Raw genomic sequence first — 15888 nt, 5'->3', positions numbered from 1 at the left:
TTTACAAAATCAAAGAATTACATGGCTTCTCCTTCTATATTTTTATCAATATCTGCCCACTTTTAAAGATTTGTATTTCTCACTGCTCTTTTAACTTTTAAACAACCACCATTCATTGTGAATTTTCGGCGATCAAGTCTAGAACTTTTGTTATTTAAGTCTTCAATGCATTGCATTTTATCACTGAACCATTTACAGTGAATTGTGAAACTCAAAATAATCAAAATCATTTTTGCAAGTATTTTTGTATTCCTGTCATTTGGATAGGTGCACAACTGAAATCTGAGTTATAAACTGAATGCACCTCCCTTGTAATTTTATATATTATCTACATGCATAGCTTGGAGTATTTATCTTGGGTTCCAAGTGCCAGGATAATTTCTATTCATGCAGTTGTATTGTTAAATTCTGCCAACACCATCCATTGATTCATCACAGGATCATCTGTCTCTTATTCTCCTAACCTTATCGATCAGTACAATCTCCTTAGCCTGAGAGTTTGAAATTTGCCACCCTCATCAAGAGTCTTCAAGTGCCAGAAGCTATATTTTGGCATCATTGTAGAATCACATTAGAGTATCCATCATAAACTGACAGTATTTACCAGACTGTATTAAGGTTTTACAACCACCTGATGAAGGAGCGTCGCTCCGAAAACTAGTGTGCTTCCAGTTAAACCTGTTGGACTATAACCTAGTGTTGAGTGATTTTTAACTTTGTACATCCCAGTCCAACACCGACATCTCCAAATCACAACTAAATATAAGTTGCTCACTTTACAGGTGCACCATAACGTAGCAAAATATTGTTGACGATTTAATCAAAGGCTTTTCATATAAAGAATGATAAACATCTTGTATTTATGTAATATTCTCATAGATCCATGCTTTGAAAGCAGATTGTTTACTAAGTCAGATGAAAATATTCTACCTATGCCAGTCGGCCTTTGAATTCTGTTTAGGTCCAAACATATACCAAGCATTTCAATTATACACCATAAGCTCAGTTGAAAAGGCTCACACTGAGGAGTTTATTTTCCATATTGATTTGACTGAGAGCCCAAAACTGCAAGGAGAGCCTTCAACCCTAATGGTCAATCCAAAATCACCAAGCATTAAACTTTACTTGCAACGATAGATACCAAGTATCTCCAGGAAAAGACAGACATCTGGTTATACCAATTGCCAGCAGATGGAGCTCTCAGTTCAAGTTTACGCAGCTGAGTGTTGTACGGCAGTTTTCAATTAAATATGATTTGGAGATGCAGGTGTTGGACTGGGGTGTACAAAGTTAAAAATCACACAACACCAGGTTATAGTCCAACAGGTTTAATTAGAAGCACACTAGCTTTCGGAGCGACTCTCCTTCATCAGGTGATAGTAGATGGCTCAATCGTAATACAAAATTTATAGCAAAAATTTACAGTGTGATGTAACTGAAATTATACATTGAAAAATTGAGTGTCTGTTAAGCCTTTCATCTGTTAGAATACAGTGATAGTTTCACTTCTTTCATGTGTAAATCACAAAACCTTTTTTAAAAAGTGGCATTCTCGGGTTAGCTGTTAACAATGGTGATAGCTAGACAATATGTTGAAGGTGTTAGCCCCCTGTGTTCTCTGTCTATGCCATGATACTTAGATTGATTCTAATCTTAAAAGTGAGATAAGAGTTTTACATAAATTCATGCAGTTTTTGAGTTCAGAGTTCTACATGAATGCATGCAGTTTTTGAGCAAAGTGCAATGTAACCCTGAAAGTACAAATTCACCCCACATAATGTGTGTGTGCATGTGGGTCTTTGTCTGTGTGTGTGTGTGTGTGTGTGTGTGTGTGTGTGTGTGTGTGTGTGTGTGTGTGTGTGTGTGTGTGTGTCTGTCTGGGTTGGGGGTTGTGAGTGTAAGAAAGTGTATGTGTGTGTGTGTGTAGTGAGTGCAGAGTATCTTAAGTCTGTGAGGGGGTGCATGTGTGAGTGTGGGGATGTGTGTGTCATCAAAAGTGTTTCCTCTGTTCACATGAGCTACTTCACCCGTTGTTTTCAGATGGGGAGAAAATCAAGACCCACTCAGACTTCTGTTTCTGCAGTTAGAAATGTCTGTAGAGAAGAAGGGTACTAGCCCTCTCCTGCCTGAGCCATTTTCAGCAATGCTACCAGTGAATATTGAATGGGGCAAAGTCAGACCATCAACGGATGCACCATGTTATAGGAACATCTTTGATGAAATGTGATTAAAGAGTTACAAAATCAGAGGTAGAGAGGCTGATGGATAAGAGTCAGTGTTCAATGTAGTATTCTGGAATGACTCATCAGCAAAGCCAGAAGACAGTAAATTATTCAGATGTATGGTTTGTAATGTTTGACAATGTTTCGCAAACAACTAAAAGAAAACGTGTTCAGAAAAGGCTGATGTTGCCCACTGAACATTCCAGAGGTATGTCAGATTTTCCTTGGGGGAGGACAGTATCGAAATGTGGAGAACTGGATCTTCCCAAGCAGGACTGAGCTTGCCTGATGTGGCTCTTGTAGTCTACCAGCTCTTTAACACTCATGTGAATTCTCATCATGAAATACAAACCTCTTTCTGATTCAGTAAAGAAGATTCATTTACACTTTAATATTACATTCTCAACAGGATATAACTCTATTGGCTATTTAAAAACTCACAAGTAACATGTATCAACTTTAAGCACAGATTGAGCAGTACAATGATGAAAATATTACCAATAATTGCCATAAGTCTCTGTCAATTGATGTACTTCTTTTGCAATTGTGGAATACAGCTAGTCATTTTGTATTTGGTAGCTGATACACTGATTTTAACTGTCTCACATCATCAGGAAAAGTAAGTAACTGAAATAGAATGACTCCTTGCTTGCTCTGTTTTATCAATCCCCATTTTGTCCATTGCCAAAGACAGTGGTGGTAAGGCTACCCCTACCTACTGGACTCCAAATCTACAAACCACAGTGCGATGACGTACAAGGGATCCTGATGGCACTTTAATACCATTTCCACTCTTTGAAGTGATGATGTTAGGATGTTTGAGAATCAAAGTTAACTTAAAAACTGCGTACATAGATCATCTGCTGCCCAATCAAAACATGCTTAAACTTCATTACAAACCCATTCAATGAATGTCAGGAACAAACATAGAATGCTGGAGAAACTCAGCAGGTCTGGCAGCATTTCCTGGAGAAAGAAGCAGATTTAACATTTTGAGCCAAGTATAACTTGTTCAGAATTGCAAGGGTGGTAAGGTAAAGACGATCTCCCCCGCCCACCCAGCTCAAGTATCTCAGACTAGGAGGTCAGGGTCTCAGATAAGGGCTTGACACTTTAAGGATTGAAGTGACATCTGTTTTAATGCAAGAGGTTGTGAAGTTTTAAATTCTTTACAAACAGCATGACATCAAAATTGGCGGGATAGTGGATAGTGAAGAAGGCTATCTAAGAATACAAAGGGATCTTGATCAACTGGGCCAATGGACCAAAGTGTGGCAAATGGAGTTTAGATAAATGTGAGGTGTTGTATTTTGGTAAGACAAATCAAGGCAGGACATATACAGTTAATGGTAAGGCCCTGGAGAATACTGTTAAACTGAGAGACCGAAGGGTTCAGGAACGTAATTCCATGAAAGTTGCATCACATATAGACAAGGTGGTGAAGAAGGTGTTTGGCCTTCGTTTCTCAGAACATTGAGTATAGGAGTTGGGACATTCTGTTGACCAGGCCACTTTTGGAGTACTGTGTACAGCTTGTCATCCTACTATAGGAAGAATATTATTAAATTGGAAAGATTTATCAGAAGTTACTGGGACTGAAGGGTTTGAGCTATAAGGAGAGGCTGCATAGGTTCGTACTTTGTTTTCTGCAGAGCGTAGGGGGTTGAGGGGTGACCTTATAGAAGTTTATAAAATCACGAGTGACATAAATAAAGTGAATTTAAAGATCTTTTCCCCAGCGTAGAGGAGTTCAAAATTAGAGGGCATATTTTTAAAGTGAGAGGAGAAAGATTTAAAGGGACCTGATTGGCAACATTTTCACTCAATGTGATCGTATGTGGAATGAACTACCAGAGGTATGGCAGGTGCAGTTGTAATATTTAAAACATATTTGGACAGGTACATAGATAGAAAAGGTTTAGAGGGACATGGGCCAAACGCAGGCAAATGGGACTAATTTAGTTTGAGAACCCTGGTCAGTATGGACGTGTTGGGCTGTAAGGGCTGTGTGACTCTATGGATATTGAGTCATTGAAATATTTTTCCTGTCAGACAGATTTGTTGATACTGTGAGAATCTGGGGTATGGGATAGTGCAGATGTAGCTGAGATAGAAATTCAGTCAGGATTTTAATAAATGTCAGTGTGAGCTCAAGGGGAGAATTGTCCAATGTCAACTCCCCCCTCTTTTGTTATGTTCTAGTAAGCTCAGTTGGTTAGTTGCCTGGATTTCAATGCAGAGTGATGCCAACAGCATGGATTTAATTCCTACACTGGCTTGGATTACCATGAATATCTTTCCTTTTCAGCCTCTCCCCTTGCCTGAGGCATGGTGACCCTCAGGTTAAAGCACCACAATTCATCTCTGTCTAATGAGAGAGGAGCCGTATAGTCTGGTAGGACAGTGGTGACTTTACTTTTACCTACTTTGCAGACGTATCAAATTTGTATTTGTATCTCGAGACATTATACTACCTTAGAGATGCAATAAAAATGCAACTTGTTTTTTGAAAGATTCCTTAGCTGTAATAAATGCTCCACACAAGGCAAATCTGTGCTCTCTTTCCCTTTGACTTTGGTGGCTCAGTGGTTAGCACTGCTGCCTCACAGCGCCAGAGGCCTAGGTTCAAATCCAGCTTCAGGTGACTGTGTGGAGTTTGCGCATTCTCCCTGTGTCTGCATGGGTTTCCTCCGAATGCTCCGGTTTCCTCCCACCGTCCAAAGATATGCAGGTCAGGTGAATCGGCCATGCTAAATTGCCCATAGTATTAGGTGCACTAGTCTGGGGGAAATGGGTCTGGGTGGGTTACTCTTCGGAGGGTTGGTGTGGACTTGTTGGACCGTAGGGCTTGTTTCCATAGTGTAGGGGAATCTAATCTAATCTAACCCCCTCCCCCAGTAACCATATGTTGGTGTTAGCAAAGAGCCTCCAGATCTTCGTTTACAACCCACCACCCACAACCCCCACTATGTAGAGTCTTATTACCCAATTCGGACATGTGGACTGAGCTAATTTAGCAACGTCAGAGATTAAAGTTTGACTTGTTACCAAACAACAGTGAAAAGAATGCTATAGCTGTCTTAGAAAGTGAGTTCTGGTCTCTTTCCTATCAGAACAATGTTGTAAAACTTGAAAGGGTTCAGTAAAGATTGTTGCCAGGGTTGGAAGATTCGAGCTATAGAAAGAGGTTGGATGGTCTGTGGCTGTTTTCCCTGGACCTCAGAGGCTGAGGGTTGACCTTATAGAGATTTATAAAACCATGAGGGGCATGGATAGGATAAATAGGCAAAGTCTTTTCCCTGGGGGAGGCGGAGTCCAGAACTACACAGCATAGGTTTAGCGTGAGAGGGGGAAGATATAAAAGGGACCTAAGAGGCAACGTTTTCATACAGAGGGTGGTGTGTCTATGGAATGAGCTGCTAGTGGAAGCTGGTACAATTACAGTATTTAAAAGGCATCTGGATGGGTATATGAATAGGAAGGGTTTAGAGGGATATAAGCTAAGTGCTGGCAAATGGGACTAGATTAGGTTAGGATATCAGGTTGACATAGATGAGTTGGACCGAAGGGTCTGTTTCTGTGCTGTACATCTCTAAGACTCTAACTGATTCCTTCAATAATGTCCTCTGGTGTTTTAGTTATTACACTGGCATGTTCAGTGACATTACTTTCATTGTCATTACAGTCCAAACTAAGATTCACAAAGTGCACTCAAATTTTGATGTGACAAATTATTTACCTCAGGGGGATAAATAATGAAGAGGAAGCTATAAAGTGGTGGCTGAATATACCTGAGCCAACATCAGATCAACAGAGCAGTATTTTCCTATTTTCCTCCTAGCTATAGTTCTGTCTTTTTATGTCAGGAAGATTTAAAGTATGGGAACTCCCTTCAATTTTCATTACTTTCCCATTCAAAAAGCAATCTTCGATGGGAACTGCTTGTTATATTTCTCAGAGTTTCAGCTGGGTGCTTTGGTGAATCTGTTCAAACATGTTCCGTTCTGTTTAGAAGTCTACAGCAAGTTGGAGATACTCAAATTCACAACAAATTCTTCAACATTTCCTCTTGATGATTTTAATGAGCCGCAGTTTCTTAGGTAGACCTTCAGGATCAAGGATGACTTTCTTCCACTGCAGGGTTTTGGGTCTTGAGATGACGAACAGCCACAGTGGGGGCAAGATGATATTTGATGAGGAGGCTGGATGGAGTGCTTGGGTTTTCACACATTCCTTTCACTGTTTGCACTTTGCCTCCATCTGGGCCTATTGAAGACGTTAATGGCGATTGGCACCTTCACAAGATCACTCATTTGGGCAGCCTCAAGCAAGAGATATAAAGGGAGATATTTTCATTTTTTTCAAGAAGGCTTTGGAGCATTTCCCCTGCCTTCCTGATAACCACTTGCCATGACACGACTTTGAGAAGAACATCTGTTTTGGAAATCCTGTGTCAACCATGTGAACAATGTGGCTCACCCAATCCAGCTGACTGGCTGAAACCAGCGGCCCAATTCTGGGGACGTTGGCCTGAGACAGGATACTGATATTGGAGGATTTATCTTGCTAATGGATTTGCAGGACTTTGCAGAGGCATTTCTTGTGGATTTCAGGTATCTGCTGTGTATTGTCCATGTCTCTCCTGTCCCATGACTCAACTCAGTCCGCAAACAACTAGAGTACAGAAAAATAGGCTCCACTTTCTGTATGAACTCTTATGTAATAAAAAGTTAAATTCTGTTAAACTCATTCTGTCAAAGAGTGAAATAAGTCAACAATATGGAATTAATTTACAACATTTGTCATGAATGCGATTCAAAGGCATCGTTCAGTGGGACAGCAAAGCAGAACTGATCAACAAATGCATTTATTACTTACAGAATCGAGATTCATGATCAACGCTGCAAATGTGTTGCTGGTTAAAGCACAGCAGGCCAGGCAGCATCTCAGGAATAGAGAATTCGACGTTTCGAGCATAAGCCCTTCATCAGGAATAAGAGAGAGAGCCAAGCAGGCTAAGATAAAAGGTAGGGAGGAGGGACTTGGGGGAGGGGCGATGGAGGTGGGATAGGTGGAAGGAGGTCAAGGTGAGGGTGATAGGCCGGAGTGGGGTGGGGGCGGAGAGGTCAGGAAGAGGATTGCAGGTTAGGAGGGCGGTGCTGAGTTGAGGGAACCGACTGAGACAAGGTGGGGGGAGGGGAAATGAGGAAACTGGAGAAATCTGAATTCATACCTTGTGGTTGGAGGGTTCCCAGGCGGAAGATGAGGCGCTCCTCCTCCAGCCGTCGTGTTGTTGTGTTCTGCCGGTGGAGGAGTCCAAGGACCTGCATGTCCTCGGTGGAGTGGGAGGGAGAGTTAAAGTGTTGAGCCACGGGGTGATTGGGTTGGTTGGTTCGGGCGGCCCGGAGGTGTTCTCTGAAGCGTTCCGCAAGTAAGCGGCCTGTCTCACCAATATAGAGGAGGCCACATCGGGTGCAGCGGATGCAATAGATGATGTGTGTGGAGGTACAGGTGAACTTGTGGCGGATATGGAAGGATCCCTTGGGGCCTTGGAGGGAAGTGAGTGTGGAGGTGTGGGCGCAAGTTTTACATTTCCTGCTGTTGCAGGGGAAGGTGCCGGGGGTGGAGGTTGGGTTGGTGGGGGGTGTGGATCTGACGAGGGAGTCACGAAGGGAGTGGTCCTTGCGGAACGCTGATAGGGGAGGGGAGGGAAATATATCCTTGGTGGTGGGGTCCGTTTGGAGGTGGCGGAAATGGCGGCGGATGATACGTTGTATGCGGAGGTTGGTGGGGTGGTAGGTGAGAACCAGTGGGGTTCTGTCTTGGTGGCGGTTGGAGGAGCGGGGCTCAAGGGCGGAGGAGCGGGAAGTGGAGGAGATGCGGTGGAGGGCATCGTCGATCACGTCTGGGGGGAATCTGCGGTCCTTGAAGGAGGAGGCCATCTGGGCTGTGCGGTGTTGGAACTGGTCCTCCTGGGAGCAGATGCGGCGGAGACGAAGGAATTGGGAATATGGGATGGAGTTTTTACAGGGGGCAGGGTGGGAGGAGGTGTAGTCCAGGTAGCTGTGGGAGTCAGTCGGTTTATAATAGATGTCTGTGTTGAGTCGGTCGCCCGAGATAGAAATGGAAAGGTCTAGGAAGGGGAGGGAGGAGTCTGAGACAGTCCAGGTGAATTTCAGGTCGGGATGGAAGGTGTTAGTAAAGTTGATGAACTGTTCAACCTCCTCGTGGGAGCACGAGGCAGCGCCGATACAGTCATCGATGTAACGGAGGAAAAGGTGGGGGGTGGTGCCAGTGTAGTTGCGGAAGATGGACTGTTCCACTTTCCCGCCGCACCAACCAGTACCCTTCCACTGACACCCTCCTTCGACTGACTGAACTGGTCCTCACCCTGAATAACTTCTCTTTTCAATCCTCCCACTTCCTCCAAACTAAAGACCACCTGGACTGTCTCAGACTCCTCCCTCCCCTTCCTAGACCTTTCCATTTCTATCTCGGGCGACCGACTCAACAAGACATCTATTATAAACCGACTGACTCCCACAGCTACCTGGACTACACCTCCTCCCACCCTGCCCCCTGTAAAAACTCCATCCCATATTCCCAATTCCTTCGTCTCCGCCGCATCTGCTCCCATTTGCAGCTGTGATCTCCAGCATCTGCAGACCTCATTTTTTACTCATGATCAACGCTGTCTGTTTATACAGAGGGTCCTTTCGGATGAAATGGGTTTGGTCAGTCTCAGCTCCTTTATTCATGGTCACAACAGAAAGAACTTCCCAAAAATTGCTGCAATGAACCAAACAGCACAACAGGATGAACAACAGAAATTTCAGAATGGTCCAGTCAGAATATATTCTTCCACTAAACACAATTAAGATATTGAATTGACCTAAACTGGAGGCAGCCTTAGTCTGCAGTATAGTTATGTGAGGATGTTTTTAATGTTGATAATGGATGACCACGGTGCAAAAGTTCTCAAGGCTCACTTGCTTGGCCTGGAGCAAGCACAAATTAATGTGAATAAAAATAATTCTGGTTGGAACATTGGAAGACTGATAGCACGCAGGTTTGAAAGTGTGATACTCCTGTGCCAAATTCCCAATACCTTCTCTCTGACAGACAGAATGTAACAATTAGCTGGCAGATCATCTATGGACCCCAACCTGCACTCCAATGCGCTAAAGTAAGAAAAGAGTCATTCAATTCATTTTCTCAAAAGGGAAACATTTTGTCGAAATTTTTTTGTCTTTCACTCATCAGGACAATTTGCAAGATCAATTCAAGGAGAAGGCTAACATTACTACTGTGTGATAGGAGATCGGTTGGCAAGTGGACTCTGGTTGAGATGTTGCCATGGAGAATGCATCCATTAATGCTGATTGATGATTCATTGCAAAGCTTTGTTTGAATTTTAAATTGGACAAATTGGTTAGTTCCAACTGGCCGGGGTCTTACCCTAAGGAATGAGTCAATGAATGTATGTCACCCAGGGTTGAGCAGGATACCTGTAGAGCTCCCATTCTCTTTGTCAGATAGAGGCATGGAATTTTGTTTTCCATTCAGATGAACTAAAAGATGTGATCTCCATCGAATATTTCATCACCAGGCAACTCTAAAGATGATGTTGCATCTAGAGCACGACACTGAAGTACGATATTGGATAATGTGTTTAGGATATCAGGAGGACTTTTAGAGTGATTCAGGATACAATTAGATGCGAGATGGGAGGAAATATCTTCAGACTCTAAACTTTGATGGGTCAAATGGCTTTTACTTTCACCTTTGCATGAGTCACCTCAACTGTCCTCAGTGTACCTTCCACTAGTTTGTTTAAAATAAAACAATGTTTTCAGAGGCTTTGGAATAGTTGGGTTATGGTATTATGTGTTGCACAAGTAGACATTGAGAAAAATGTGCAAATTACTTTTGCCATAATTTTAGAACTGCAAACCAAGTTCAATTCAAGATCTCCATTACTGCATTGCTTATGCAGTCTAATGGAATGAACAACAGTTTGTCAAGAGCTTTCTACATTATAGCCAAATCCTCAAACACTGACAGTAAATCAATAGAGTGTGCTGAATGAAGCATTCCTGTCAGATTATCCTTCCCATATGGTTTCAGTCAGCGATAGTTCAGTGACGTGTTTAGATAATAATCTGGAACATTTGACAAAGTCCAGTCAGAGAATGAAGTCCAGAACTCAGAGCAAATCATTAGACACGCAGCAACTGATGCTTTTACAGTGGTGAGCTGATTGAATAGCCTGCAAATATTTGTCAGAATCACAAGCAGGTTATAATGCTGGAGCTGTTGTTTGTAAAAACACATTGATGTACTTGCCCAGTATCTATTGAACTACCCAAATTTTGACTGCATTGATCTGCAGAACAGATTAGATCATTCTTAAAAACAGCTTTCACTTTCATTAAACAGTACAATCTGCAAACTGAATTACACAGATTAGAAAAGTCACAACCTCAATTCTTCATTTATGTTATATTCAGTAATCTCACCCAGGGCAGTGTGTGAGCATCACCATTAGCTTCAGAATATTGAATAAGTGAATAAAGAATTAATACTTCTGCCAGGCTTTCCATTCTTGAGTATGAACCCCATGAGGATGAACTGAAATGAAATGTGTGTTATACATGTGTTAATAGAGAGCGAGAGTAATATAATGAGTCAACAGAGTGTGCAAGTACCAGAGTGTGTTAATGGAGAATGTGAGTAAGAATAATTCAGTGGAGTCTGTGAGTAACACAATGCGCCAACAGAGTGCATGAGTAACATAGTGCAAGAGTAGCAGAGTGTATGGCTAACAGATTGTGCCAACAGAGCGTGTGAGTAACAAGTGCATGAGTAACAGATTGCGCCAACTGCGTGAATAGCAGAGTTCAGCAAGGGAGTGCATGAGTAATGGAGTGTGAGAGTAAAAATTGAGCCATTGGAGTGCGTCAGTAACTGATTGCACCAATGAAGTGAGAGAGTACCAGAGAGCACCAATGGATTGCATGAGTAACAGTGTGTACCAGTGGAGTGTGTGAGTATCAGAGTGTGCCAACAGAGAGTGGGAGAGTAACAGATTGAACCAACAGAGTATGTGAGTATCAGATTGCAGCAAAGGGGTCTGTGAGTAACAGAGTGTGCCAGCGAAGTGTGTGAATGTCAGAGTGTGCCAACAGAGTATGGGAGTATCACAATGTGCCAACAGTGTACGCCAATGGAGTGTGAGAGTATCAGAGTGTGCCAACAGAGTGGGGGTATATCAGAGTGTGCCAACACTGTGAGTAACAGAGTGCGCCAACGGAATGCTTGAGTAACAGATTGTGCCAACGCAGTGCCTGAGTATCAGAGTGTGCCAACAAAGTGCATTAGTACCTGAGTGTGCCAACAGAGTGCAATGTAGGGCTTCTATCTGAAACGTCGATTCTCCTGCTCCTCGGATGCTGCCTGATCTGTTGTGCTTTTCCAGCAACACACTCTCAACTTTGATCTCCAGCATCTGCAATCCTCACTTTCTCCCTGTCCTCTGGAATGGCTTAGTGAGCCACTTAATTGAAGGGCAATGAGGAATAAGTAACAAAGCTCACATGCCATGCAAGAATAAAGGAAAAAGATCTCTTCCACCCCCAGAGCAATGTCCTGTTGGTTTATTATTCTTCTTCATCGACATATCGACCAACAGTGATGTCAAAGGATCTCAGGCAAACTAAGCAATAAAACAAAATAGACTGATTCATCAGTGGAATGTATGTATGAGATTGTATTGCAATTGCAGTGTTAGACAAAACAGTAATGTTAATTTAGTGTAAGACAAGAAAAGAAATGTTGAACACTGCACCAATGGATCAGAAATAAAAATAGAAAATGGTCCAATTACTTAGCAGGGCAAACAGCCTCTGTGGGGAGAGAAAGTTAATGTAGGTCAATGGCCTTTTACTAGTACTGGGAAAATTTAGAGATGCAACAGGTTTTGAGTAAGTACAGAAATAAGGACTGTGTGCAGGGAGAAAAGGGAGCACCTGGGATAGAGTGGAAGACAAACGTGATTTTATAAAATGACCAAAGGTGTGTGATGGTGCAAGGCACACTGGGATGACAATGGGACAAATAATGAAAGGAAAGATGTACCTTAAAGGAGATATAAACAGATTGGCAGAATCGTTTTGAACAGTTCCTGCCTGGAAAAAAAATCTTCCAATTACAATGTTGGCACCTGCCACAACCTCTGTTCCCTTGTTAGTTATTTCACCCTCTTCCTTTCTGTCCATTACCATGGCAACCTATATGATGTTGAGCTAAGATTTTGACCTTAGTCCTTTCCAATCCAGGATTATTACTTAGACCACATTCATATTGCCACTGCATCAGCCCATCTGATGCTGAAAACCTTATCGATGCTTTTATTACCTCCGGGTATTTCAATGCTGCACTGGCCCACTTCTCATTTTCCACACTTCATACACTATACATCTTAGTCTAAAACTCTGCTGCCCAGAAAGTATGAGGCACCAAGTTCCATCCCGCCTGGACTCACGAATCTACATTAGCTTCTGGTTTCAGACTGACTCAATTTTCATATTCTCAAGCTTGTCTTCAAATCTATCCACAGCCTTCTGTAGGATTGTTCTGGATTAGGTGGTCATCTAAACACCAGGCTTTAAGGAGCACCAAACTATACTTCACTTTGCCAAGTAAATGAAAGAAAACGTTCAAACTCCTAATGATTCTCCATGTTTAATGTTGAATTGGGTCAGGGGAGGGCTCAGCAGGGTCATAGCTCACCTAGGTAGCCAAACTCTAGGACCTAGCTTCACTCCTCCCTATCTCTGTAACCTCTTCCAGCTCCACGACTTTATAAGCTGATCAGAGATAGGGTGGGAGACCATTCAGCATATTGAGCCTGTTCTGTCAGTCAAAAAGATCCTGACTGATCTGACTGTGGCCTTTACTCCACATTTTGGCCGGTGCCCACTAACTCTTGACCCAACAACATCTCAGTCTTGAACACATTCAATGACCCAGCCTCCACTGCTCTCTGGGTTGAGAATTCTCAAAGATTCTAAACAACAAAATTCCTCCCCATCTCTGTCTTAAGTCTCATTTATAACCTATGTCCCTGGTTCTAGATTCTTTCATGAGTGGAAAAACTGTTCCAAAACAACGTCATAAACTTATGTCCCAATTTGAAACTCCAGTAAGCATAGGCCCAGTCTTTTTTTTATTAAAAATGTTTTCAAATCTTTTACAAAAACAACTATCTATATTGAAAAACCCAAATACAAAAGGACAGAGATAGTACGACCGCGTCATATCACAATACTATTCAGGATAAACTACCTACTATTCTACCAGAACAAATGTATCTGCGTAACTTAAACTAAACTACAATCAAATTAAATAAAAGTTAAATTAAGTTGAACTCAAGTTAAATTCAAATAAATTACATCACATTATTCTATTTCATTCATGGCACCTCCACCGAAACTCCCAGCCCTGGGAGCACCAAGTTAAAAATCACACAACACTAGATTATAGTCCAACAGGTTTAATTAGAAGCACTAGCTTTTGGAGCATCACCAGCATCCAACATCAGCATCTCCAAATCATGACTGGGAGCACCAGTCATTGTACCCCCTATTTTTGCAGCTTCCCCCTCCCAGGGCCCCATGGGCTGCCCCCAACAATACCACACCCACAACAATACCACTCCCACAACAATACCACTCCCACAATACCACTCTCTCAACAATACCACTCTCACAACAATACTGCAGCACTGGTTAATATTGCTGATAAGTCTGCGTCTATATAATTCAGAAAGGACTGCCATGTCTTATAAAGCTGCTCTGTTTTGTGGTGCACCACATTTGTAAGGTAGTCTTGGGGGAGATACTCCATCACCAACCTGTGCTATCACAACATCCAATTCATTAGAATGTTCTTCCTCGCACAGTGCGTAAGAATGTTACACAAACTCTTCCCGTATTCCCCCTTACAGGGCAAGTTTGGCAACCCCAAGAGAAGAAATATTGGATACACCTTGATTTCAATTCCCAGGATTTCCTTTGGCTCCCTTCCTATGGCACTCCAGTATCTCTGGATCTTGTAACATGACCAAAAACAGTGAGTAAAAATGCCTATACTAATGTTACATTTGGGACATCTTGGAGACACTCCTCTCTTGAACTTAGCTAGCCTCTCAGGTGCCATATGAGCCCTGTGTAAAATCTTCAATTGCATGGCCTACGCTTTGTTATATATTGAGATTTTCTTTACATTTTCCTACATATTTTTCCATATTTCCAATGAACTATCCTCTCCTAGTTCCCAATTCCAAATTCCATAAAATCTTTCCACATCTCCTAAGGCACGCCCTTTGTAAATGATACAAAGTACTAACTGAAAGAACACCCATACACTGGAGAACTCTTTTCTCCACATCTGACCTGTAAAGCTGAGCCAGGAGTGTGGTCTTCCTCTGTGTATAATCCCTTATCTGAAAGTACTGGAAAAGGTCCCTATTAGACAATCCACACTTCTGACTTAGCTGGCTAAATGATATCAAGACCTCCCCCTCGAGTAAATCTCCCAGACAGGAGATTCCCTTATTCTCCAATGCCTTAAAGCTGGAGTCCATTGCCCCAGGTTTAAATCCTTGGGCTCCCACCAATGTGGTAAAGGGTGAGGTCTTAAGCAAATTGCCCTCGTCTTGCCTCATTATCCTCCAGGCTTTCACCATATTCAAAATGATTGGGCTCTTTCACTGCTCAGTCACGGACTTCATCTTATCCATAAATAATAGATTAACTAGGGGATGTCCCGACTGCGAGGCTTCAATGACAAGCCAAATCGACCCCGAATCCCGCCCCCCCCCCCCACCATACCCAGTCACCCACATATGCTAACAGGGCACTTATTTATTATCTCTTCAAATCCAGAAGGTCCTTCCCCCCTTCACCCTGCGAAAGCTGCAATTTAGTAAATTTAATGGAACACGTGCGACACCAAATGAAGAACCCAAGCCAACCATTGAGCATCTGTAACACTCATCTGGGTGGCAACAATGGGAGCATTCTCATAGGGTACAACAGGCCAGGAAGAACATTCATTTTAATCAGGATCACAGTAATCCCTCCCACCACTGCAGATCCTGTTTTATCCTCTCCAGTAGTTGTGCATAGTTAGCTTTATGCAGCCGGTGGAAAGCAGGGTCAATAAGGCCCAGTCTTCTTCACCTTTCCACAGTCCCATCATTCTTGGAATCAGTCTGGTCAACCTTCTCTGAAATGCTTCCAATACACATTCATCCCATCTTAAGAAAGAAGCCCACAACTGTACATAATCTTTCAGCTGCACTCTCACCAATGTTCTGCACAGTTTTAACAAGACTTCCCTACTTTTATGGTTGATGCTCCTTGCAATAAAGAACAACATTCCATTTGCGTTCCTACTTCCTACGTACTTACATTTGTGATTCATGTGGAATCTCTATACTTCAGCACTCTGCAATCTCCTTCCTGTTGTTAATATTTTGCTTTCATTTTCTTCCTGACAAAGTGGAAAACCTCACATTTTCTTACACTACACTCCATCTGCAAATTGTTTTTTGCCTCGTCACTTAGCCTGTCAACATCTCTTTGCAGACTCACATCCATTC

The 15888-nt window shown here is 42.5% G+C and overlaps 1 protein-coding gene across 2 annotated transcripts in view; it reads left to right on the top strand.

The window, feature by feature from the left end:
• The window catches only part of mnta (MAX network transcriptional repressor a), a 148359-nt gene that overhangs the window by 5582 nt on the left and 126889 nt on the right, over nucleotides 1-15888 (top strand). Inside the window, exon 1 of one of the 2 annotated variants that reach the window (XM_060848216.1) lies at nucleotides 14295-14354. The exons of the other annotated variant lie outside the window; for it this stretch is intronic. Within the exon in view, the coding sequence (XP_060704199.1) occupies nucleotides 14342-14354 (13 nt within the window). The 5' untranslated portion in view covers nucleotides 14295-14341. Of the gene's footprint in view, nucleotides 1-14294; nucleotides 14355-15888 lie in introns of those variants that run through there. 2 annotated transcript variants of the gene reach the window in all.

Source organism: Hemiscyllium ocellatum, chromosome 31 (genome assembly GCF_020745735.1).
Source record: "Hemiscyllium ocellatum isolate sHemOce1 chromosome 31, sHemOce1.pat.X.cur, whole genome shotgun sequence".
NCBI classification, from domain to species: domain Eukaryota; kingdom Metazoa; phylum Chordata; class Chondrichthyes; order Orectolobiformes; family Hemiscylliidae; genus Hemiscyllium; species Hemiscyllium ocellatum.
The sequence above is the reverse complement of the archived record's forward strand: the minus strand, read 5'-3'. Positions and strand labels throughout refer to the sequence as shown.